General features: G+C 46.2%; 1 protein-coding gene across 1 annotated transcript in view; it reads right to left on the bottom strand.

The window, feature by feature from the left end:
* Positions 1–10,425, bottom strand: part of COMMD1 (copper metabolism domain containing 1) — a 232,211-nt gene extending 221,786 nt beyond the window's left edge. Inside the window, 2 exon segments of the mRNA XM_030827897.1 lie at positions 10,266–10,401; positions 10,403–10,425. Of these exon segments, the coding sequence (XP_030683757.1) occupies positions 10,266–10,401; positions 10,403–10,425 (159 nt within the window).
* Positions 10,426–24,517: the final 14,092 nt, after the last annotated feature.

Below are 24,517 nucleotides of genomic sequence, written 5' to 3'. Positions count from 1 at the left end.
GAGCTTCGAGTGCTGGGTACAAATGGACTAAATTCCTAATACTACATTCCTAATACTGCATTTTAAAATCAAAGTTGAGACGATTAAATTTTTAAAAAGCTAAATACAGGCCAGACATGGTGGCTTATGCCTGTAATCCCAGCACTTTGGGAGGCCGAGGTGGATAGATCACTTGAGCCCAGGAGTTCAAAACCAGCCTGGACAACATAGGGAGACCCTGTCGCTAAAAAAAAATTTTTTTAAATTAGCCGGGCATGTTGGCACACACCTGTAGTCCCAGCTACTCAGGGGGCTGAAGCAGGAAGATCGCTTGAGCCCCAGAAGTCAAGGCTGCAGTGAGCTATGATCACGCCACTGCACTCCAGCCTGGTCAACAGAGCTTGACCTTATCTTTAATAAATAAAATTTAAAAAGCAAAATGCAGAAAGTTATGTACAGTATACTCCACCTTGTGTCTGAAAGAAAGAAAGAAGATTGTTGGCTAAACATAGTAGTATATTGTTCTTATGAGAAGATAACTCTTGGAAATTTAAAACATGATTAAATGAAAAATTCAATTAAAAGGCCAGAAGAGGCCAGGTGTGGTGGCTCAGGCTTGTAATCCCAGCACTTTGGGATGCCAAGGCAGGAATATCACTTGAGTCCAGGAGTTTGAGACTGGCCTGGGCAACATGGTGAAACCCGTCTCTACAAAGAAATACAAAAAATTTAGCCAGGTGTGGTGCCACACACCTGTAGATCCAGCTACTCAGGAGGTTCAGGTGGGAGGATCACTTGAGCCCGACAGGTCAAGGCTGCAGTAAGCCATGTGCACACCACTGCACTCCAGCCTGGGCGACATAGTGAGACCTTGTCTCAAATAAATAAATAAATAGGCTGGGCACAGTGGCTCGTGCCTGTAATCCCAGCACTTTAGGAGGCTGAGGCAGGAGGATCACTTGAGCCCAGGAGTTGAAAACCAGCCCGGATAACATAAGACCCCATCTCTATTTTATTTTTAATAATCAAAAAAACTAAATAAAATAAATAAGTTAAATAAAGGCTACAAAAGGCCAAGCGTGGTGGCTCATACCTGTTATCTCAGCATTTGGGAGGCTAAAGAGGGAGGGTCGCTTGAGCCCAGGAATTTGAGACCACCCTGGATGATATGGGGAGATTCTGTCTCTAAAAAAAGATTAAAATAAAAAAATTAGGCAGGCATAGTGGTGAGCATTTACAGTTCCAGCTACTCAAAAGGCTGAGGTGGGAGGATCGTTTGAGCCCAAGAGGTCAAGGCTGCAAGTGAGACATGATCATGCCACTGCACTCCAGCCTGGGTGACAGAGTGAGACTATGTCTCTTAAGAAATTTTTAATCAATTTTTAAATGTGTTTGAAGGCTAGAAGATAAAGTTAAGGAAGTCCATCAAAAAGTGGGAGAAAAAACACATGAAAAATGGGGTAGAAAATAAGAGAAAATTAGAATAGTCTGTCTAGGAGGTCTAACATTTGAAAAATCAGAGTGCAAGAATAGAAAAAAAAGAGAGAAAATAATCCGGGCTGGGCATGGTGGCTCATGCATGTAATCCTAGCACTTAGGGGGGCCAAGGCAGGCGGTTCACTTGAGCTCAGGAGTTGGAGACCAACCCGACCAACATGATGAAACCCCATCTCTACTAAAAATACAAAAATTAGCCAGGCATGGTGGCGCACACCTGTAATCCCAGCTACTTGGGCAGATGAAGTAGGAGAATTGCTTGAACCTGGTGGGGCAGAGGTTGCAGTGAGCCGAGATCGCACCATTGCACTCCAGCCTGGGCAACAAGGGCAAAACTCCATCTCAAAAAAACAAAAAAAAAGAAAAGAAGAGAAAGGAATTTGGCCAGGTACAGTGGCTCACGCCTGTAATCCCAAACATGAGGCCCAGGTGGGTGGATCACTTGAGGCCAGGAATTTGAGACCAGCCTGACCAACATGGTGAAACCCCATCTCAACAAAAAACACAAAAATTAGCCAGGTGTGGTGGTGCACACTTGTAATCCCAGCCACTCGGGTGGCTGACACACGAGAATCACTTGAATCCAGGATGCGGAGGTTGCAGGGAGCCAAGTTTGCGCCACCGCACTCAGCCTGGGCAACAGAGCGAGACTCTGTCTCAAAAAAACAAAAAAAAACCCCAGAAAACAAAGTGCTGTGATACAGGCATGAGCCACCTCGCCCAACCACAATTATTTCTTATAATCTTTTCCTATTATCATTCTTAACATCTTATTACTATTTTTTGTCTTGAGACAGAGTCCCGTCTGTCGCCCAGGCTGGAGTGCAGTGGTGCAATCTTGGCTCACCGCAACCTCCGCCTCTGGGGTTCAAGCGATTCTCCTGCCTCAGCCTCCCGAATAGCTGGGACTATAGGTACACGCCACCATGTCTGGCTAATTTTTGTATTTTTAGTAGAGACAAGGTTTCACTATGTTGGCCAGGCTGGAGGTCATTTTTAATTTACTACAGATCTCAGGAGTCTAAAGAACAAGCTAGTGAAATTCCTCAAAGGGACCAAAGAGCAAACTGTCCCCATTTCCAATTTTTAGATATTTATCAAGTAACCAACTTCAAAATATAATTTATATATTCCAATTTTTTTTTTTTTTTTTTTGAGACGGAGTCTCCCTCTGTTGACCAGGCTGGAATGCAGTGGCGTGATCTCTGCTCACTGCAAGCTCCGCCTCCCGGGTTCACGCCAGTCTCCTGCGTCAGCCTCCTGAGTAGCTGGGACTACAGGCTCCCATCACCACACTTGGCTAATTTTTTTGTATTTTTAGTACAGACGGGGTTTCCCCATGTTCGCCAGGATGGTCTTGATCTCCTGACCTCGTGATCCGCCCACCTCGGCCACCCAAAGTGCTGGGATTACAGGCGTGAGCCACCACGCCCAGGGGGTTTCCAAATATTATAATAAACATTATGAGTTTGGGAACAGATGTTTGGAGCAGAGATTAGCACACTTTTCTCTTTTTTTTTTTTTTTTTTTTTTGGGAGATGGAGTCTCGCTCTGTTGCCCAGGCTGGAGTGCAGTGGCTCAATCTTGGCTCACCGCAAGCTCCGCCTCCCAGGTTCATGCCATTCTCCTGCCCCAGCCTCCCGAGTAGCTGGGACTACAGGTGCCCGCCACTACGCCCAGCTAATTTTTTGTATTTTTAGTAGAGACGGGGTTTCACCGCGTTAGCCAGGATGGTCTCGATCTCCTGACCTTGTGATCCACCTGCCTCGGCCTCCCAAAGTGCTGGGATTACAGGCATGAGCCATCACGCCCAGCCACTTTTCTCTTTTTTTTTTGAGATGGAGTCTCACTCTGTTGCCCAGGCTGGAGTGCAGTGGTGCGATCTTGGCTCACCACAACCTCTGCCTCCCAGGTTCAAGGGATTCTCCTGCCTCAGCCTCCCGAGTAGCTGGGACTACAGGTGCACACCACCATGCCCGGCTAATTTTTGTATTTTTAGTAGAGATGGGGTTTTATTATGTTGCCCAGGGTGGTCTCGAACTCCTGGCCTCACAATCCACCCGCCTTGGCCTCCCAAAGTGCTGGGATTACAGGCATGAGCCACTGCACCTGGCCACTTTTTTCTTTTAAATTTTGAGAGATGGAGTCTCCCTCTGTTGCCTAGACTGGAATGCAGTGGCTATGCAAAAGCATGACCATGCTGCCCTACAGCCTTGAGTTCCTGGGCTCAAGCAATCTTCTCACCCCAGCCTCCAGAGTAGCTGCTACTGCAGGCCTGTGCCACCATGTGGGTCAGCACACTTTTTCTGTAAACGTTCAGATGGTAAATATTTTTGGCTTTGAAGGTCACATGACCTGTATCACAGCCATTCAACTCTGTTATTAGAGTGGCTAAAGCTACTACAGACAAGATGTAAATAAATGAGCATGTAGTCATGTTACAATAAAACTTTTTTTTTTTTTTTTTTTTTGAGACAGAGTCTCACTCTGTCGCCAGGCTGGAGTGCGGTGGCACGATCTCGGCTCACTGCAACCTCCGCCTCTCAGGTTCAAGCGATTCTCCTGCCTCAGCCTCCTGAGTAGCTGGGACTACAAGTGCATGCCACCACACTCAGCTAATTTTTGTATTTTTAGTAGAGATGGAATTTCACCATGTTGGCCACGATGGTCTCCATCTCTTGATCTCGTGATCTGCCCGCCTTGGCCTCCCAAAGTGCTGGGATTACAGGCGTGAGCCACCGCACCTGGCCTACAATAAAACTTTATTTCTAAAGACAGGCAACAGGCCAGATTAGTCCCACAGGACATAGTTTGCTGACCCCTGGTTTAGAGTACTACATTTCCTAGCTTTCCTCATATGGTAAGTGGTATATGTTTTCTCTCTATGCCAATCTTTTTAATAGCAATCTCCACATTTAAACACTCTCAATTCATTCACTTATTCTACAAACTTTTACTAAGTGCCTACTACATGCCAGACACAATATTAGCTATAAGGAATAAAGAAGAAACAATAATAATAATAAAGTCCTGCCCTCCTAATGCTTACATTCTAGTAGAATAGTTAACAAATAAATAAGCTGATAAATACATAATATAATTTCAAGTAATACTAAGTATGAAGAAAAAGTAAAGCCAGGTAAAAAGTAAGACGAAGGAAGGATGAGGGTCTTTATAATATAAGTCAGGGAAGAGCTCATTGGAAATGACGTTCAGGTAGAGAATGAATTAAACAAATGAACAAGCCATATGAGTATCTACAGGAAAAACACTTCACCTGATTAAATAAGGACAAGATTAGAGTGCTGGAAATGAGAAAATGAGGTCAGAGAAGTGAGTAAGGGTAAGATCATGTAAGGACTTGTGGCCTAGGGCAAAAGGACCGAATTTTATTCTAAGTTTGATGTGAAGCCAGGAACATGAAATAGCTGAGAGCAGGAGAGTAAGGTGGTATAATGCACTTTTTTAAAGGATCACTGGTACCCATGCAGAGGACAGACTGTAGAGGGCAGGAGTGGAACAGGAAGGCCACTATATGCTGTTGCAAGTATTTCTAGACTTCTAAAATAGGATCTAGGCAGGATGGCTCATGCCTGTAATCTCAGCACTTTGGGAGACTGAGGCAGGAGGATCACTCGTGGTCAGAAGTTCAGAGCTACAGTGAATTATGACTGCACCACTGCGCTCCAGCCTGGGCGACAGAGTGAGACCCTGTCTCTAAATAAATAAATAAATAACAGAGTTTTGCTCATTGCCCAGGCTGGACTGCAATGGTGCCATCCCGGCTCACTGCAACCTCCACCTCCCAGGTTCAAGCCATTCTCCTGCCTCAGCCTCACAAGTAGCTGGGATTATAAGCACCTGCCACTACAACCAGCTAATTTTTTGTATTTTTAATAGAGACGGGGTTTCGCCATGTTGGCCAGGCTGGTCTCGAACTCCTGACCTCAGGTGATCCACACATCCTGGCCTCCACAAAGTGCTGGGATTACAGGCATGAGCCACTGAGCCCGGCCTGGATAAATTAACATTTGATTGATATAAATGAGTACCAGAGTATACAAATTAGTAATAGAAAACACAAAGTGAGAATTTTAATTAAAAAAAAAAAAAAAATTTTTTTTTTTTTTTTTGAGATGGGGTTTCGCTCTTGTTGCCCAGGCTGGAGTGCAATGGCGCGATCTCGACTCACCACCACCTCTGCCTCCCAGGTTCAAGCGATTCTCCCACCCCAACCTCTCGAGTAGCTGGGATTGCAGGCATGAACCACCATGTCTGGCTAATTTTGTATTTTTAGTAGAGATGGGGTTTCTCCATGTTGGTCAGGCTGGTCTTGAACTCCCAACCTCAGGTGATCGGCCTGACCCGGCCTCTCAAAGTGCTGGGATGACAGGCGTGAGCCATGGGGCCCAGCCTAAAATTTTTTGTTTAAAATTCCAATGAGGAAATATAAAATCATCACCAGAAGGCAGTAGTGAATACAGACTAAGGTATACAAAAGGTGATTGATCTTCATAGTTAGAGTATGCTCTTTCAGTAAACTGGGATTTACTGGAATTGAGCATATACACAAGGTTAACAGCAATAGCAATAAAGATCATGCAAACTCATACCTATAAGAAGTTGAATTATAATGTGAGCAAAAAAAGTAGATTAAAATAGCAGTGTTGGGCCGGACGCGGTGGCTCACACCTGTAATCCCAACACTATGGGAGGTCAAGGAGGGTGGACTGCTTGAAGTTAGGAGTTCAGGACCAGCCTGGCCAACGTGGTGAAACCCTGTCTCTACTAAAATACAAAAATTAGCTGGGTGTGGTGGCAGGTGTCTATAATCCCAGCTACTCAGGAGGTTGAGGCAGAATTGCTTGAACCCAAGAGGTGGAGGTTGCAGTGAGCCGACATCGGGCCACTGCACTCCAGCCTGGGCGACAGAGTGAGACTCCATCTCAAAAAAACAAAAAAAGGGCAGTGTTTAGCAACTGCCTTTTATATATTTATATATAAATACAAGAGTATTTATATATAGGATGTTATCTCCCTAAATAAACACACCATTCCCAATTCATTGACTTCATTGTTCCTTAGGGTCTACCCAAAAATAAAAACTAGAGCAAGTGAATGGCCAGCTTCGCATATCTACAAGCAGATGAAAGGTTTGTCCTTTTGTGATTAACAGGCAAAGCTAGAGAGGGTCAATGTCCCAGTCAAGTAGGATAGGAGGGCTCCATTCTAAACAGAAAACAGAACCAGTATAAAAGCCAGGAATCACTACATAACACCTTGGCACACAACATGAAAGTCAGAGGCAAGGGCTGCAGCTCAGGGAGCACCTGAACCTGAAAACATGGCCTGTGAAATATATTGCCAGGCAGTTGGCAATAAGGAGGCTGTTAACACGTGTGTCCGCTGTATCCCCTGCTGGGAGCTACATGTCCCCTCCTTCCTTCCTTTGCTTCTACCCTCTTGTCACCCTTCATTTTCACTTTCTTCACAGACCATGATTTTACATAGATCATTGAAAGTATGAACTATGTTGTCATTTATACGAAAAATGTACATCCTGCTTAAGAGCAGCAATAGAAGTTAGCAAGATGATAAGAATAAAAGGTTGTTTCATTTTTTTCTTGCCTCCTCCACCAATACTCCACATTGGTTACCCCCATATTGTGATCAAACTGGACTATTCACCATTTCCTGAACCTGCTTTTTTCCTGCCCCACCCATGCTATGTTCTTAACTCAGAATCCTGTATACGGCTACCCTTCATCTCAGTCTAAAATATGCTATACTTTCTTCAAGAGCAGCAAAAATGGCATCTCCAAGAAGCCTGCCAGAAAGAACTGATATCTCTTAATCTATCTTCAGGTGCTTACTCACAATTCTATTTACAAATACAATCACATCCTTGCATCATGCTTATTTGTGTATGTTCCCTCTTACTGCAGACAGAGGTTCTATCTGCAAAGCCTTTCAGTGTAAAGATCATGTTTGTGCCAGGCGCGGTGGCTCATGCCTGTAATCCCAGCACTTTGGGAGGCCGAGGTGGGCAGATCATCTGAGGTCGGGAGTTCAGGACCAGCCTGACCAACATGGAGAAACCCCATCTCTACTAAAAATACAAAATTAGCCAGGCGTGGTAGTGCATGCTTGTAATCCTAGCTCCTCAGGAGGCTGAGGCAGGACAATTGCTTGAACCTGGGAGGCAGAGGTTGCGAAGAGCCGAGATTGCGCCATTACTTACACTCCAGCCTGGGCAACAAGAGCGAAACTCCGTCTCAAAAAATAATATTGAAATAAAAATAAATTAAAATCATGTTTGTTTTTTATGTTTCCATAAGAATTAGAAATTTGGCTGGGCTCAGTGGCTCACGCCTGTAATCCCAGCACTTTGGGAGGTGGAGGCAGGTGGATCACGAGGTCAGGAGTTCAAGACTAGCCTGGCCAAGATGGTGAAACCCCCATCTCTACTGAAAAGCAAAAAAACAAAAAAATTAGCCGGGTGTGGTGGCTGGCGCCTATAATCCCAGCCACTCGGGAGGCTGAGGCAGAGAATTGTTTGAACCTGGGAGGCAGAGGTTGCAGTGAGCCGAGATCACGCCACTGCACTCCGGCCTGGGCAACAGAGTGAGACTCGTCTCAAAAAATAATAATAATAATTAGAGAAATTTAACCCCCAGTGTTGCTTTTAAGTTAAATAAAGGCTGGGTGCGGTGGCTCACGCCTGTAATCCCAGCACTTTGGGAGGCCGAGGCAGGCGGATCACGAGGTCAAGAGATCAAAACCATCCCGGCCAACATGGTGAAACCCCATCTCTATAAAAATTACAAAAATTAGCTGGGCACTGTGGTGCATGCCTGTAGTCCCAGCTACTCGGGAGGCTGAGGCAGGAGAATCACTTAAACCCAGAAGGTGGAGGTTGTAGTGAGCCGAGATGGCGCCACTGCACTCCAGCCTGGCAACAGAACGAGACTCCGTCTCAAAAAAAAAAAAAAAAAAAAAAAAAGAGTTAAATAAAGATTGGAACTGAATGTCTTCCTGAGCCCAGGGTTTCAGCCCTAAGTACAACAATCAAAGGCATAGGCATATCCCTTCGTTCCTCAGACTAATCAGTGTGCTGCCAGGCACCTGCAAATCTTCTGTTGCCTACTCCCAACACCAAGAGAGCCGTGCCAGCTCCACCAACACAGAGCCACTCGAAAACTTCAAGTATCCTGGATGTTATTCAGCAATGGATTTAAAATGAAGTAAAGCCGGATGCAGTGGCTCACACCTGTAATCCCAGCACTTTGGAAGGCCGAGGCGGGCAGATCACCTGAGATCAGGAGTTCAAGACTAGCCTGGCCAACATGGTGAAACCCTGTCTCTATTAAAAATAAAAAAATTAGGCGTGGTGGTGGACACCTGTAATCCCAGCTACACAGGAGGCTGAGGCAGGAGAATGGCTTGAACCCCAGGAGATTGCAGTGAGCCAAGATCAGGCCACTGCACTCCAGCCTGGCTACAAAGCAAAACTCGTCTCAAAAAAAGAAAAAAGAAAAGAAATAGGAAGCATTCACTAGTGATTTATGACTGATATCAACTAAGATTACCTAGAATGTCTAGGATCACACCTGAGCTATTACTCCTTACATTTCCATGAGACAATCCATTTAACTGTGTGAAATATTTGTTTTCATTTGCTTTTTTTCTGGATTCAAATCCTGTAAGCAAAATCAGTTTTAAAAAATACAGAAGTGCCTTTTAAAGAATAAACAGCTTTCAAAAAATAGCAAATTCAAAAGGATAGTAGATTAAATTTCAACACTGACTTTAATCAAAATGTAATTTTAGGCCGTTTAGATTCCCTGGGCCTGTTTCTTAAATCTTTACAATGGGTGTCCACTATATAAGGTTTTTTTCAAGAAACAAATGAAACAACATGTAAAACATCTCAGTACAGTTCCTAACACATAGGAGACCTACAAAAGTCAGTAATTTTTTTACAGTCTGTCTCTAAAGTACATTGACACTAGATTCATTCCTATAACTAGTTCCTGGTCTAAAAAGAGTTGTCCAATATGATGGTTATTAGCCATATGTGACTACTGAGCACTTAAATTTGGCAAGTCCGAGATATGTGCTTTAAGTGTAAAATACTGGATTTCGAAGACAGTGAAAAAAGTAACAAAAAATCTTGTCAATATTCTGTATAATGATTACATGTGAAATGATAATACTTTGGCTATTCTGGATTAAATAAGATATATTATTAAAATATTAATTCCACCTTTTTGGCTCACATATTTCTATTGGACGATCTAGTCTATACTTTGACTTCAAGCTGGTAATTATGCTCTCTTAACCACGCAGTGGACTGCTTGACAGATGTCACTTGGGCTAAGCCACCCCTTACCCAGCAGACACTGGCTCATTTTAACGCTCCCAACTTCCACAACAGGGGAAAGCTAGCGACCTAAAACTCTTAATTTTAAAAACTCCAGATCCCACAGATCTGCTGAGGAAACGCGACGGTTACCAAGAGACAGAATCGTATTGAAGGAAAAACCCCCCTGGGTGTCAGTCTACCGGGGGACTGGGAACTTCAGCAGAAGAAGGTCACCCTTAGGAAAGAGAGAAGGGGAGGCAGAAAGAGCAAATCTGAAGGAGCCTGATGTGGAGCCCACGGAGTAGAGGTCTGAGAAGGAAAAGCCTTTCAGCTTGTGGGGACGGGGGAAGGCGAGGGGGGCGAGTCTGAAGCCAGCGGCCAAGGGGTTCTGCTCCAAACCGGAGACTACAGAAAAGAGCAGTACCTTAAGAATCCCCCTCATCTTTGCCAGAAAGGGGCTGAACTCCTCGGGTGGCACCTCTGGATACAGCTGGCTCCGTAGCAGCTCCTCTGTGATGCCGGGGTACCCGTGGAAAGTGTCCTGGGCCAGCGCATTCAGCACCCTCAAGCTCGCCCGCCGCCATGCTCTGCGAAGGCCCCGCCCCGCAACAGCTGAGCCGTGCCCCGCCACGGCGGCCGAGATGTACCTAAATAGCCTGTGCAAAAACCACGACGGGGAACCTGGAGGCAAGGCTTCCCCAGGGGTCAGAGTTGGCAGCTTACAGCTTTGCTCTGCAAAACCCATCCCCTTAGGATACCTCCACAGAAATATCCGTTTGGTTCCAGTAGGGTCACTTTGCTTCCCCGATCGCATTCATCACTGCAGAGCCTACTGGAAAGAAAGATTGCTCGCAGAGATTACTGGAGATGGGGTAGCAGCCTATAAGTTTGGCAGTTTAATTTTTAGATGGCTGTATCTCATTCCGGGACTTGCCAACCCATTAACTGAATAGGATCGATCACTCAGATTTAATCTCTGCCTAATCCTTACCTGTCATTCTCTGTTTCAGAAAGTTTAACTATCTCCTGACTACATAATGTTTTTGTTTGGGTTGTTAATTGCCTTTTTATATACACTTGTCTTTCCAGCTAGATCAGTGGCTCTGATCCAATGTTCTTTTATATGACAAATATTTTGTTAACACCTTATTTACTATCCTGAAATGAAATGCATAGCTAATATAACTTCCCACCCATATAATTTTAAAAAATCAATATATTATTCGGCCATAAAATGGAATAAAGTACTGATACATGCTACAACATGAATGAGACTTAAAAACAGGATTAGTAAAAGAAGCCAGACATAAAAGGCCAAATGTTGGACATCCATTTATATGAAATGTCCAGGATAGACAAATCCATGGAGACTGAAAGTAATGTAATAGTTGCCAGAATCTGGAGGAGGGGACGAATGGGTAGTGACTGTTTGTAGGTACAGAGTTTCTTTGGGCATGATGAAAACATTCTGGAAGTGGAAGCACAACCTTGTTAATATACTAAAACCCACTGAATTGTACACTTTAAAAGATTAGTTTCACAGTATGTGAATATCTCAATTTAAAAATCAATTTAATGACCTAATTGTAATTTATCATAAAACGAAAAGGAAAGTAATTTATAATATAATATGTGTAAGTGTTTGGGTACACCTATACTAGTTGACTAAAAGACATACAAAGTAGCCAGATGTCTGCATCTTTACATCTTTATGTAGAACCACCTGTGACCTCTACAAATGCAAATTGATACAGGTGTGTGGTATATTGGTGACTCCAGAGGGAGGGCAGTTGCTTCTGGTAACATGATATTCTGAAATGTGGACAACAGTTGGTAAAGTTTACAACAAAAAACACTCTTTCCTCACTCTACAGTCATTGCAAAGCTGGAATATTCTGTATATATTAATGCTAAACTAAAAATACATTGTGTTGCTGGGCGTGGTGGCTCACACCTCTAATCCCAGCACTTTGGAAGGCCGAGGCAGGTTGATCATGAGGTCAGGAGATCGAGACCATCCTGGCTAACACGGCGAAACCCCGTCTCTACTAAAAATACAAAAAATTAGCCGGGCCTGGTGGCGGGCGCCTGTAGTCCCAGCTACTCGGGAGGCTGGAGCAGGAGAATGGCATGAACCTGGGAGGCAGAGCTTGCAGTGAGCCGAGATCACGCCACTGCACTCTGTCGCCTGGGCGACAGAGCGAGACTCCGTCTCAAAAAAACAAAAATAAAATAATAATAATAATAGATTGTGTTTATATATAAAATAGAGTTTGACTTCAGGCTTAGATAGTAACAAACAGGTTTTTCACCTTTATGAATGTACCCTGCATGGGAAGATGTCTTATATATCTGACCTCTCTCCCACCTATTCCATTCCTACCCTTCCTTCAAAGTGACAACTGAGGTCGGGCACGGTGGCTTACGCCTGTAACCCCAGCACTTTGGGAGGCTGAGGGGGGTGGATCACCTGACGTCAGGAGATCAAGACCAACCTGGCCAACATGGTGAAACCCCATCTCTACTGAAAATGCAAAAATTAGCCAGGCATCGTAGCACATGTCTGTAGTCCCAGCTACTCGGGAGGCTGAGGTAGGAGAACTGCTTGAACTCAGGAAGCTGAGGTTGCAGTGAGCAGAGATGGTGCCACTGCACTCCAGCCTGGGGGACAAGAGCAAAACTTCGTCTCAAAAAAAAAAAAAAAAAGTGACAACTGAAATGCCCCTTTCAAAGCAGTGCCACATGGTTGAGAATCTACTCATCTAGACTACTTTAATTAACATTTATCCAGTAAAGAGGTATTCTCTTTTTTGTTTTTTTTTTTTTTTTTTGAGACAAAGTTTTACTCTGTTGCCCAGGCTGGAGTGCAGTGGCACAATCTCGGTTCACTGCAACATCCACCTCCCAAGTTCAAGTGATTCTCCTGCCTCAGCCTCCCGAGTAGCTGGGATTATAGGCATGCACCACCACGCCCAGCTAATTTTTGTATTTTTTGTAGAGAAGGGGTTTCACCATGTTGGCCAGACTGGTCTCAAACTCCTGACCTCAGGTGATCCACCCACCTCAGCCTCCCAAACTGCTGGGATTACAGGTGTGAGCCACTGTGCCCAGCCAGAGGCATTTTTTATAATAGAAAAAATATATTTCTTTTCTTAAAATAATTTTATAAAAGGCAAATTCAGAGTTGCTTCCACGGCTCCAAGTAAACCAAACTTAGTGACAAACTATAGATTGTTTTACATGTACTTACAGAAGTTGCAGAGAATGGTTGGTGAAAAAGAAAAAGCATAAATCAAAGGGTGGCAAGCAGAAAAAGCACTATTAAACACATAATTTACAAATTACCCACCAGAAGTCTACACCTATTTATTTCTATGAAACCTTAGTAACACTGACTGATATTTTTTTTAAATTTAATTTAATTTAATTTAATTTTTGAGACAGGGTCTCACTCTGTTGCTCAGGCTGGAGTGCAGTAGCACGATGTTGGCTCACTGCAGTCTCGACCTCCCAGGCCTGAGTTATCCTCCGATCTCAGGCTAAGTAGCTGAGACTATGAGCACACACCACCATACCCAGCTATATTATTCTTTATAACCTTTGCCATATGATACATGAAAAATAGTATCTCACTGTTTTAATTTGCATTTCTTAAATTTTGAGAGTAAATACTTTTTTACTATATTTATTGGCTGCTTATATTCCTTCCTATTTCCTTGTCCATTTTCTATAAGGGTTTCTGTCACTTCAGTGATTTCTTTTCTTTTTTTTTAAGGTGGAGTTTCGCTCTTGTCACCCAGGCTGGAGTGCAATGGCACAATCTCGGCTCACTGCAACCTCCGCCTCCCAGGTTCAAGCAATTCTCCTGCCTCAGCCTCCCAGGTAGCTGGGACGATAGGCGTGCGCCACCATGCCTCTCCATAAAAACATTTTCATTTAGATTGGAATTGCATTGAATCTATACATTGGAAAGAACTGACATCTTAATAGCATTGAATCTACTTATGAATATGGTACATATCTCTCTTTGTTTCATTCTTCTTTGCTTTCTTTCATCAGATATGGACATTTCTGGAATTACAGAGCCCCCTCTACATTGAGCACAAGACAGTGACGAATCCACATTCTTCAGCCAGAAGGTCACCTCTGAGAGCCAAATGTCTGACGATAGGAGAGTCAGAGAATGATAATGACATCTCAGGAAAATTGTAAAAATAATCAGCAACCGTATGTGGATAACCCTTTCAAATTTCTCCAGGGCACCTGTCATTTCAGCCAATACTTGCCAGCTTGTGCCAAGGATGCTGGAGCTCCCTGGGATGAGTTTCCCAGGGGAGGAGCTGGCTGCCATCTTTGCTGTTTGGGCAACACAGCCATTCCAGCCTGTGGGCTTTGGACAGTGCAAACTGATGGGGTAGAAGGGATCCCTAGCATAGCACAGCTGCTCTACCAACATATGCCCAGATTCTTTTTTGTCTGTTTGTTTGTTTTTGGTTTTTGGTTTTTGGTTTTTGGTTTTTTTTTTGAGAAGGAGTCTTGCTCTGTCACCCAGGCTGGAGTGCAGTGGCATGATCTCGGCTTACTGCACCCTTCACATCCCAGGTTCAAGCAATTCTCCTGCCTCAGCCTCCCAAGTAGCTGGGACTACAGGTGCCCATCACCACGCACAGCTATTTTTTTTATTTTTAGTAGAGATGGGGTTTCACCATGTTGGCCAGGCTGGTCTGGAACTCCTGACCTCAAGTGATCCGCCCTGCTGGGCCTCCCGAAGTATTGGGATTACAGGCATGAGCCACTGTGACCGGCCCCAGACAGATTCTTTAAGGGGACTCCCTATCTGTTCCTCCCAACTGGGGCCTCCAGCTACCCTGCCGGTGTCTGGGCCTGACAGAAATTTGAATTCTCCCTGGGAGAGAGTTCTGGAGTTCCCGCCCAGCGGGAGTCCTTCCAACTGGGGCCTGGGGGAGAGGGTGGGGCCAGCTTTGGAGAGTGCAAAACGACTGGGGGTGGAAGGGATCCCCCAGCACATCACAACTGCTCTACCAAATAGTGGCCAGGCAGATTCTTTACGCAGATCCCTGATTCTTTCCTCCTCACTGGGTGGGACCTCCCACCTGGGGCCTCCACCACCCCACTGGTGTTCTCAAGCTGACAAAAATTTACATTCTCCCCGGGAAGGAGTTATCGAGGTCCTGCCCAATAAGGAGGAATGGATCAGGAACCTGGTAAAAGAATCTGCCTTCTAGGATTTTGTAGAGTAGCTGGTGCTGTGCTGATAGATCCCTTCTGCCCCTGGTAGGTATGGATTCTCCAAAGCCCACGGGCTGTAACGACTAAGTTGCACAAACAGCAAAGATGGCTTCTTGCTCCTGCTCATGGGAACTCATTCCAGGAATTCAAATCTCTGTCAGCCTGAGAATACCGGTGTGGGTGGCTGGAGGCCCCAGCTGAAAGGACCCTCATTGGGCTGGACCTCCAGGCCTCCATGCCAGGGAGAACTCAAATCTCTGTCAGCCCCAGAACACTAGTGGGGGTGGCTGGAGTCCCCATCTGGGAGGTCCCTCACTGGGCCAGACTCTGAGACCTCCATGCCAGAGAGAATTCAAATCTCTGTCAGCCCCAGAACACTGGCGGGGGTCGCTGGAGGCCCCAGTTGGGAGATCCCTCACTGGAAGGGACCCCAAGAACTGCATCCCAAAAATAATTCAAATCTCTGTCAGCCCCAGAACATCGACAAGGGTGGCTGGAGGCCTCAGTAGGAAGGTCCCTCACTGAGCAGGACCTCGAGACCTCCATGGCAGGGAGAATTCAAATCTCTGTCAGCCCCAGAACACTGGCGGGGGTGGCTCGAGGCCCCTATTGGGAGGTCCCTCACTGAATGGAACCTCAAGACCTCCATCCCAAAGAGAATTCAAATCTCTGTCAGCCTGAGAACACCGGCAGGGGTGGCTGGAGGCCCCTGTTGGGAGGTCCCTCACTGGGTGGGACCTCGAGACCTCCATACCAGGGAGAATTCAAATCTCTGTCAGCCCCAGAACACTGGCAGTGGTGGCTGGAGGCTCCGGTTGGGAGGTCCCTCACTGGGCAGGACCTCGAGAACTCCATGCCAGGGAGAATTCAAATCTCTGCCAGCCCGAGAACAATGGTTGGGGTGGCTGGAGGCCCTGGTTGGGAGGTCCCGCCCAGTGAGGAGGAATGGATCACAGACTTTCTTAAAGACCCAGTGTGGCCACATTTTGGTAGAGCACCATGCTATGCCAACCCCGCCAGTGTTCTCAGGATGACAGATTTGGATTCTCCCTGGCATGGAGGTCTTGAGGTCCTGCCAAGAGAGGGACCTCCCAACCGAGGCCTCCAGCCACCCCCGCCAGTGTTCTGGGGCTGACAGAGATTTGAATTCTCCCGGCATGGAGGTCTCAGGGTCAGGCCCAGTGAGGGACCTGCCAACCATGGCCTCCAGCCACCCCCACTGGTGTTCTCAGGCTGACAGAGATCTGAATTCTCCCTGGCACGTAGTTCTCCAGGTCCTGCCCAATGAGGGTCCTTTTAGCTGGGGTCTCCAGCCACCCCCACTGGTGTTCTCAGGCTGACAGAGATTTGAGTTCTCCCTGGCATGGAGGTCTCCAGGTCCCGCCCAGTGAGGACCTCCCAACTAAGGCCTGCAACCACCCCGCCAGTGTTCTGGGGCTTACAAAGATTTGAATTCTCCCTGGCATGGAGGTCTCGGGGTCTGGCCCAGTGAGGGACCTCCCAACCAGGGCCTCCAGCCACCCCCGCCAGTGTTCTGGGGCTGACAGAGATTTGAATTCTCCCTGGCATGGAGTTCTTGAGGTCCTACCCATTGAGTGTTCTTCTAACTGGGCCCTCTGGCCACCCCTACCTGAGTACTCATGCTGACAGAGATTTGAATTCTCCCTGGCATGGAGGTCTCCAGTTCCTGCCCAGTGAAGGCCCATTCAACTCGGGCCCCCAGCCACCACCCCGCCCCCTCCCCCAGCGTCCTCAGGCTGCCAGAGATTTGAATTATCCCTGGCATGGAGGTCTCAAGGTCCTGCCTGGTGAGGGGTCACCCCACTGGGACCTCCAGTCACTCCTGCTGGTGTTCTCGGGCCCAAAGATATTTGAATTCTTGGGATGAGATGGCCAAAGATGAGCTGCCATCTTTGCTGTTTGTGCAACTTAGCCACTCCAGCCTGAGGGCTTTGTAGAATCCATACCTACCAGGGGCAGAAGGGATCTCCCAGCACAACACAGCTACTCTACAAAATCTTGGTCAGGCAGATTCTTTTAGCAGGTTCCTGACCTATTCCTTCTTAATTAATTGGCAGGACCTTGACAGCTCTATCTGAGGGAGAATGTAATCTCTGTCAGCTCCAGAACTAAGGGGTGGAGGCCCCACTTGGGAGGTCTCACCCAGTGAGGAATGGATCGGGGATCTACTTAAAGAATCTTGCCATGATTTGGTAGAGCAGTTGTGCTGTTCTGGGGATCCCCTCCACCCTAGTCACTTTGGACTCTCCAAAGCCCACAGACTGGAATAGCTGAGTCACCCAAACAGCAAAGATGGCGGTTCCCTTCTCCCCCAGGGAACTCATCCTGGGGAGAATTCAAATCTCCGTCAGCCTGAGAGCACCTGCAGGAGTAGCTGCAGGCCCCAGTTGGGAGGTCCCACCCAGTGAGGAGGAATGGATTGGGGACCCACTTAAAGAGGCAGTCTGGCCACAGTTTGGTAGAGCAGCTGTGCTGTGTGGGGGATCCCTCTGCCCTCAGTTGGTTTGGGTTCTCAAAAGCCCAACAGGCTGGAATGGCTAAGTTACCCAAACAACAAAGATGGTGGCCTGCCCTGTCTCCTAGGAACTCAGTCTCAGGTAGGTAAAACACTGTTGCTGGTGGCTGGCTGGAGTTGTTTCCTTGATTATGTGAGTAATGCGAGTACCTGGTTGTTTCAGTCGAAGGTGCTGTATTGACTTTCCCTTTTCATTCCTCTCCATGAGAGCCATGCACCCTAGGTGCTTCTAGTCAGTCATCTTGGCCACACACCCCCATAATCATATTTTTTAAGTAAATCATTCTTTAAAACTCTAACAAAATATTTAAACATTTAAAAAGTGTAGAGCTTTAGAAATGCCTAATTACGTCTTAAGTAGTGGTTATGTACATTGTCAATTCCAGATTTTGCATCTTGTAAGGAAAGGACTTAGATCTTATTCAGTCTGTGTGTGTCTAAAATATCTTCACCTGTAAAATGAGTATAATGAAGTACTTTATGGAGTTGTAAATGTTATATGTAAAAATATAGCAGTGAGGGGGCAGTGGGCTGGCCAAGGTGGCCGAATTGAAGCAGCTAGTGTGTTTGGCTCTCACAGAGAGGAACACAAGGGGAGAGTCAATACTGCATCTTCAACTGAAACATCCAGGTAGTCACATTGGGACTAACCAAGGAAACAACTTGACCCAGGGAGAATGAAGAAAAGAAAGGCAAAATGACAGCCCACCTGGGAGTACCACAGAGCCAGGGGAACCTCCCTCACCCAGGGAAGCAGTGAGTGAATGTGTGACCCTGGAAACCCATGCTTTTTCCATGGATCTTTGCAATCCTTGGGTCAGGAGATCTTCTCATGAACCCACTTTACCAGGGCCTTCAGTCTGATGGAGCTACGTGGAATCTTGGCACAGCAGCTACTCAGGCACACATGGAGACCTGAGAGCCTTAGGTACCTGGGCTTTCCTGCAAAAGTAGCTGCAACTCTGGCAAAGCGGGAGGTTAGACCCTCATACATATCCCTAGGGAAGAGGCTAAATTCAGGGAGCTGAGCAGCAACAGCCTGCAGGCCCCACTTCCATAGCACCTCACAGGATAACAGCCACTGGCTTGGAATTCCAGCCAGCCACCAGCAACAGTGTTGAGCCTTCCTGAGACAGAGCTCCTCAGAGAAAGGGCAGGGCACCATCTTTGCTGTTTGGGCAACTTAGCTGCTCCAACCTTTGGGATTTGGAAAGTCTCAGCAGACCAGGGGCAGAGGGATCCACCACCACAGCACAGTGCTACTCTACCAAAATATGGCCAGACTGCTGCTTTAAGAAGGTCCCCAATCCCATTCCTCCTCACTGGGCAGGACTTCCCAACCAGGGCCTCTAGCTGCCCACTCTGGTATTCTCGGGCTGACAGAGATTTGAATTCTCCCTGAGATGGAGTGCCCCGAGAGAGGGGTGGGCCACCATATTTGATGTTTTGGCAACTTAGCCATTCCAGCCTTTGGGCTTTAAAGAGTCCCGGCTGACTTAGGGTGGATATAGCCCCCCAGCACAGCACAGCAGCCATACAAAAGTATACAGACTGCTTCTTTAAGCAGGTCCCTGATTCATTCCTCCTCACTGTTTGGGACTTCCCAACTGGGGCCTCTAACCCGCCCCGCTGGTGTTCTCCTGCTGACAGGGATTTCAGTTTTTTCTGGGCTGGAGCTCCCTGATGGAGGGGCAGGCCACCATCTTTGCTGTTTTTGCAACTTAGCCACTTCAACCTTCAGTCTTTGGGGTGTCCAAGGAGACCAGGGGCTGATGTGGACCCTCAGCATAGCACAGCTGCTCTATAAAAATGTGGCCAGACTGCTTTTTAAGCACTTTCCCAATGTCATTCCTCCTCACTGGGCAAAACCTCCCAACTGGGGTCTCCAGCTACCTCCTACAGGTGTGTTTGGGCCAGCAACAAGTTCATTCATACCTTCCTAGGGCAAAGCTTCCAAAGGGAGCGGCAGGCTGCCATCTTTGCTGTTTCACAGCCTTCACTGATGATAACTCCAGGTACTGGAAAATCTGAGGCTACTAGAGACTGGAGTGGGCCCTGGGCATACTGCAGCAGCCCTGTGGAAAAGTGACCAGACTGTTACCTGGGTTCCCATTCCTATATCTTCTCACTAGGCAAGTCTTGCAGGCCTGGATCTCTGCCTAACCCCCCTACCAGAGCTGTCGAGCCAGTAGCAACTCAGCCACTCCCCGGACAGAGCCTCCAGGGGCAACTGAAAGCCTCTCTGCCACTGCTTCTGCAGTGGAACTGTCCTTGCTACCCTCTGACTGACAAAGGAGCTAACACCCTTATCTACACCTTCACAAGCTTTAATTGACCCAAGACCATCTCCCATGGGTTCTACACACTCCCACTGCTCATAACAGACAGGGAACCCCTGGATTGGCCTCCACAGCACAAATTCTCCATCCTGGGCTGATTGCAATGAACATTTGCTGACCTGTATCTCTCTGGGGGTGGAACCTTGAGGAGACAAACAAAAGACCCTTGGCTACGACGACTACTAATGTCCCTTCCTCTTCTGCCTCAAAGTTAGGGAAGAAATATAAACACTGAGATTGCTCCAGAGCTGCAGTGGGCAGCCTAGGAGTGCCAAGCCATGATCTACAGCCAGCACTCAAGGGGGAGAGAAGCACATTTTCAGATCATTGAGAGGGAACATGGCTGCATCTGTGAGGAAACACAGGGGAGCCACATGACCAAGCAAGAGTCTACCAACTGACCAGTAAGCCCAAGTGCCACCTACTGGATCACATCCCAAAGCTTCAGCACCAAAAATACCTTACTAATATACTCCCCTCTGAAACCAGAAATGAGAAGTCAGCTTCAAATAAAGACCCTGCACAAAGCCTCAGCCTGTTGAAAACATCCAAAAATAAGTCTATTGACTGTACTCAATCTACACTGCAATCAAAGGAAAACCCATAGGTGGAAATAAGAAGAAACCAATGCAAGAACTCCAGTAACTCAAATGGCCTCTGTGTCATATGTCCTTCAAACAACCACACCAGTTCTCCAAGAGTTATTAACCTGGATGAACTGTCTGGAATTACATAAATATAATTCAGAATATGGATAGGAACAAAAATCATCAAGACTCAGGAGAATGGCAAAACCCAATCCAAGGAAAATAAGAATAACAATAAAGTGTTATAGGAGCTGAAGGACAAAGTAGCTGGTATAATAAAAAAGAACCTAACTGATCTGAAAGAGCCGAATAACACAATACAAGAATTTCACAATGCAATCACAAGTATTAACAGCAGAAAAAACCAGTCTGAGGAACGAATCTCAGAACTTGAAGATTGGTTCTCTAAAATAGGATGGACAAAAATAAAAAAGAAGGAACAAAACCTTCAAGGAGTATGGGATTATATAAAGAGGCCAATTCTACAAATCACTGGCATCTCTGAAAGGGAGGTGGAGAAATCAAACAACTTGGAAAACATATTTCAGGATATCATCTATGAAAGCTTCCCTAACCTTGCTAGAAAGGCCAACAGTCAAATTCAGGAAATACAAAGAACTCCTACAAGATTCTACACAAGACCATCCTCAAGACATATAAACATCAGGTTTTCCAAGGTCAAAATGAGGGAAAGAATGTTAAAGGCAGCCAGAGAGAAAGGGCAGGCCATCTACAAAGGGAACCCCATTAGGCTAACAGCAGATCTCTCAGCTGAAATCCTACAAGCCAGAAGAGATTGGGAGACTATATTTAAAATGATTAAAGAAAATCTTCAACCAAGAATTTCATATCCAGCTAAACTAAGCTTCCTAAGTGAAGGAGAAATGAGATCATTTACAGACAAGCAAATTCTGAGGTAATTCATTACCACCACATCTGCCTTACAAGAGATTTTAGAAAGGAGGACTAAATATAGAAAGGAAAGACCACTACACACTAATATAAAAACATACTTAAACACACAGACCAGTAACACTATAAAGCAACCACACAAACAAGCCAACATAATAACTAGCCAACAGCACAATGACAAGATCAAATCTACACAAATCAATACTAACCTTGAATGTAAATGGGCAAATGCCCCACTTAAAAGGCACACAGTGGCAAGCTAGATTAAAAAAAAAAAGTGAGACCCATGGTATGTCGTCTTCAAGAGACCCATCTCACACATAATGACACTCATAGTCTCAAAATAAAAGGATGGAGGAAAATCTACCAGACAAATAGAAAACAGAAGAAAAGCAGAGGTTGCAATCCTAATTTCAGACAAAACAGATTTCAAATGAACAATAATTTTTCAAAAAGACAAGCGGGCAAGGGCAAGATAGCCAACTAGAAGCAGCTGCAGTTCGAGGCTCCCACTGAGAAGAACTGAAACAGTGTGCAAATCCTGCATCAGCAACTGACATATCCAGGTTCTATTATCAGGACTGACTAGGTGGTTGGCATGACCCATAGAGAACAAGGAAAGATGGGCTGGTGCATTGGCCCACCTGGGAGCCCCATGGGGCAAGGGGATCCCTCACCCTCAGCCAGCCAAGGGAGGCAGTGAGTGAGCATGCTACCCAGCCTGGGAAACTGCTTTTTCCATGGATCTTTGCAATCCACAGATCAGAAGATCCCACTCATGAGACCACACCACCAGGGCCTTGGGTGCCAACCACAGAGCCATGCAGATTCTCAACAGCCACTCAGCTGGAGTCTGCCTAAAACTACCGAGTTCCCAAGTTGGGGAGGGGTGGTCATCATCACTGTGGTGCCTGCTGCCTAAACCCTCTGAGTTCCCTGGGGGAGGGGGGAGCAGTCATCACTCTGGTTGCTGGCTGCCTAAGACAACTGAGCTTCCCAAGAGAGGGGCAGTCATCATCACTGCAGCTACCTGCTGCCTGAGGAAACTGAGCTCCCCAAGAAGGGACAGCAGCCATCACTGCAGCTGCTAGCTGCCTAAGACACTGAACTCCTAGGGAGGAAGGGCGGCAGCCATTTCTACAGATCCAGGCTGCTGTTTTTCCTTTGCTGATGCCAGGGAGACTGGACGGCTTCGTCCCAAGAGGTATTCCCCGCAGCGCAGCATACTGGCTGTGGCAGATCATGACCAGACTGCCTCTTTAAGCTGACCCTGACCCATCCCTCCTCACTGGGTGGGGCCTCCCTGCAGGAACTCCAGCAACTCAAGCCAGGGAATTAGGGAGAGAACTCTGATCTCTCTAGGTCTGAGTCCCTAGCGGGAGGGGTGGCTGACTGTTGTCTCCACAAACCAGAAGAATTATTCTTTCCCCCTGCTCACTCTGAGGAATCCAGGTAGCCCAGATGAGTGAGATTTCCCCCAGCACAGCATACCCCCTTCAAAAAGGGACAACCAAAGTGCTTCATTAAGCAAGTCCTGGATCCTGTGCCCCCCAACTGGGTGACACACCCCAATGGGTCACCAGACACCTTATACAAGAGCATTTCTACCGGCATCAGGTGGGTGCCCCTCAAGGACAGAGATCCCAGAGGAAGGAGTGGGGTCCCATCTTTGCTGTTCTCCAGCGCTCTCTGGTGACATATTCAGGTGTGGGAGGGACCCAGATAAATAGGGCTTGAAGTGAATCCCCAGCAAACTGCAGCAGCCCTACAGAAGAGGTACCTGACTGTTGAAAGGAAAACAGAAAGCAACAACAACATCAACTAAAAAGTCCCCACGAAAACCTCATCTAAAGGTCAGCAGCCTCAAAGATCAAAATGAGACAAACTCATGAAGACGAGAAAGGCATGAAAAAACCCCTCAAAACTCAAAAGGCCAGAGTGGCTTGTTTACTCCAAATGATCACAACACCTCTACAGCAAGGGCACAGTGCTGGGTAGAGGTTGAGATGGATGAATTGACAGAAGTAGGCTTCAGAAGGTGGGTAGTAGCAAACTTCACTGAGCTAAAGGAGCACGTTCTAACCCAACACATTGTAACAAATCCCAGAACTTAAAAAGATTGGTTCTCTAAAATAAGACAGACAAAAATAAAAAAGAATAAAAGGGAAGGAACAAAACCTCCAGTAAGTATGGGGTTATATATAGAAGCCAATTCTACAAATCACTGGCATCCCTGAAAGGGAGGTGGAGAAATCAATGCATTGGGTTAGAACATGCTCCTTTAGCTCTGTGAAATTTGTTATTACCCACCTTCTGAACCCTACTTCTGTCAGCAAAGAAGCTAAGAACCATGTTAAAAGGTTACAGAAGATGCTAACTAGAATAACCAGTTTAGAGAGGAACATAAACGACCGGAGCCAGCTGTAAAGCATATAAGGAGAACTTTGTGATGCAAACACAAGTATCAACAGCTGAATTGATCAAGCAGAAAAAAGAATATCAGAGCTTGAAGACTATCTTGCCAAAATAAGGCAGGCAGACAAGATTAGAGAAAAAAGAATGAAAAGGAATGAAGAAAACCTCAAAGAACTGTGGAACTATGTAAAAGACCAAACCTATGACTGATTGGACTACCTGAAAGAGACGAGGAGAGTGGAGCCGCATTGGGAAAACACACTTCAATATATCATCCAGGAGAACTTCCCCAACCTAGCAAGACAGGCCAACATTCAAATTCAGGAAATCCAGAGAACCCCAGTAAGATACTCCACAAGAAGATCAACCCTCAAGACACATAGTCATCAGATTCTCTAAGATCAAAATGAAGGAAAAAATGTTAAAGGCAGCCAGAGACAAAGGGCAGGTCACCTACAAAGGGAAGCCTGTCAGACTAACAGTGAGCCTCTCAGCAGAAACCCTACAAGCCAGAAGACAGTTGGGTCCAATAGTCAACATTCTTAGATAAAAGAATTTCTAACCTAGAATTTCATATCTGGCCAAACTAACCTTCATAAGTGAAGGAGAAATCCTTTTCAGACAAGCAAATGCTGAG

This window comes from Nomascus leucogenys, chromosome 14 (genome assembly GCF_006542625.1).
Source record: "Nomascus leucogenys isolate Asia chromosome 14, Asia_NLE_v1, whole genome shotgun sequence".
In the NCBI taxonomy this organism is placed as follows: Eukaryota; Metazoa; Chordata; class Mammalia; order Primates; family Hylobatidae; genus Nomascus; species Nomascus leucogenys.
Note: the sequence above shows the minus strand (reverse complement) of the source record. Positions and strands in the feature narration are given on the sequence as shown.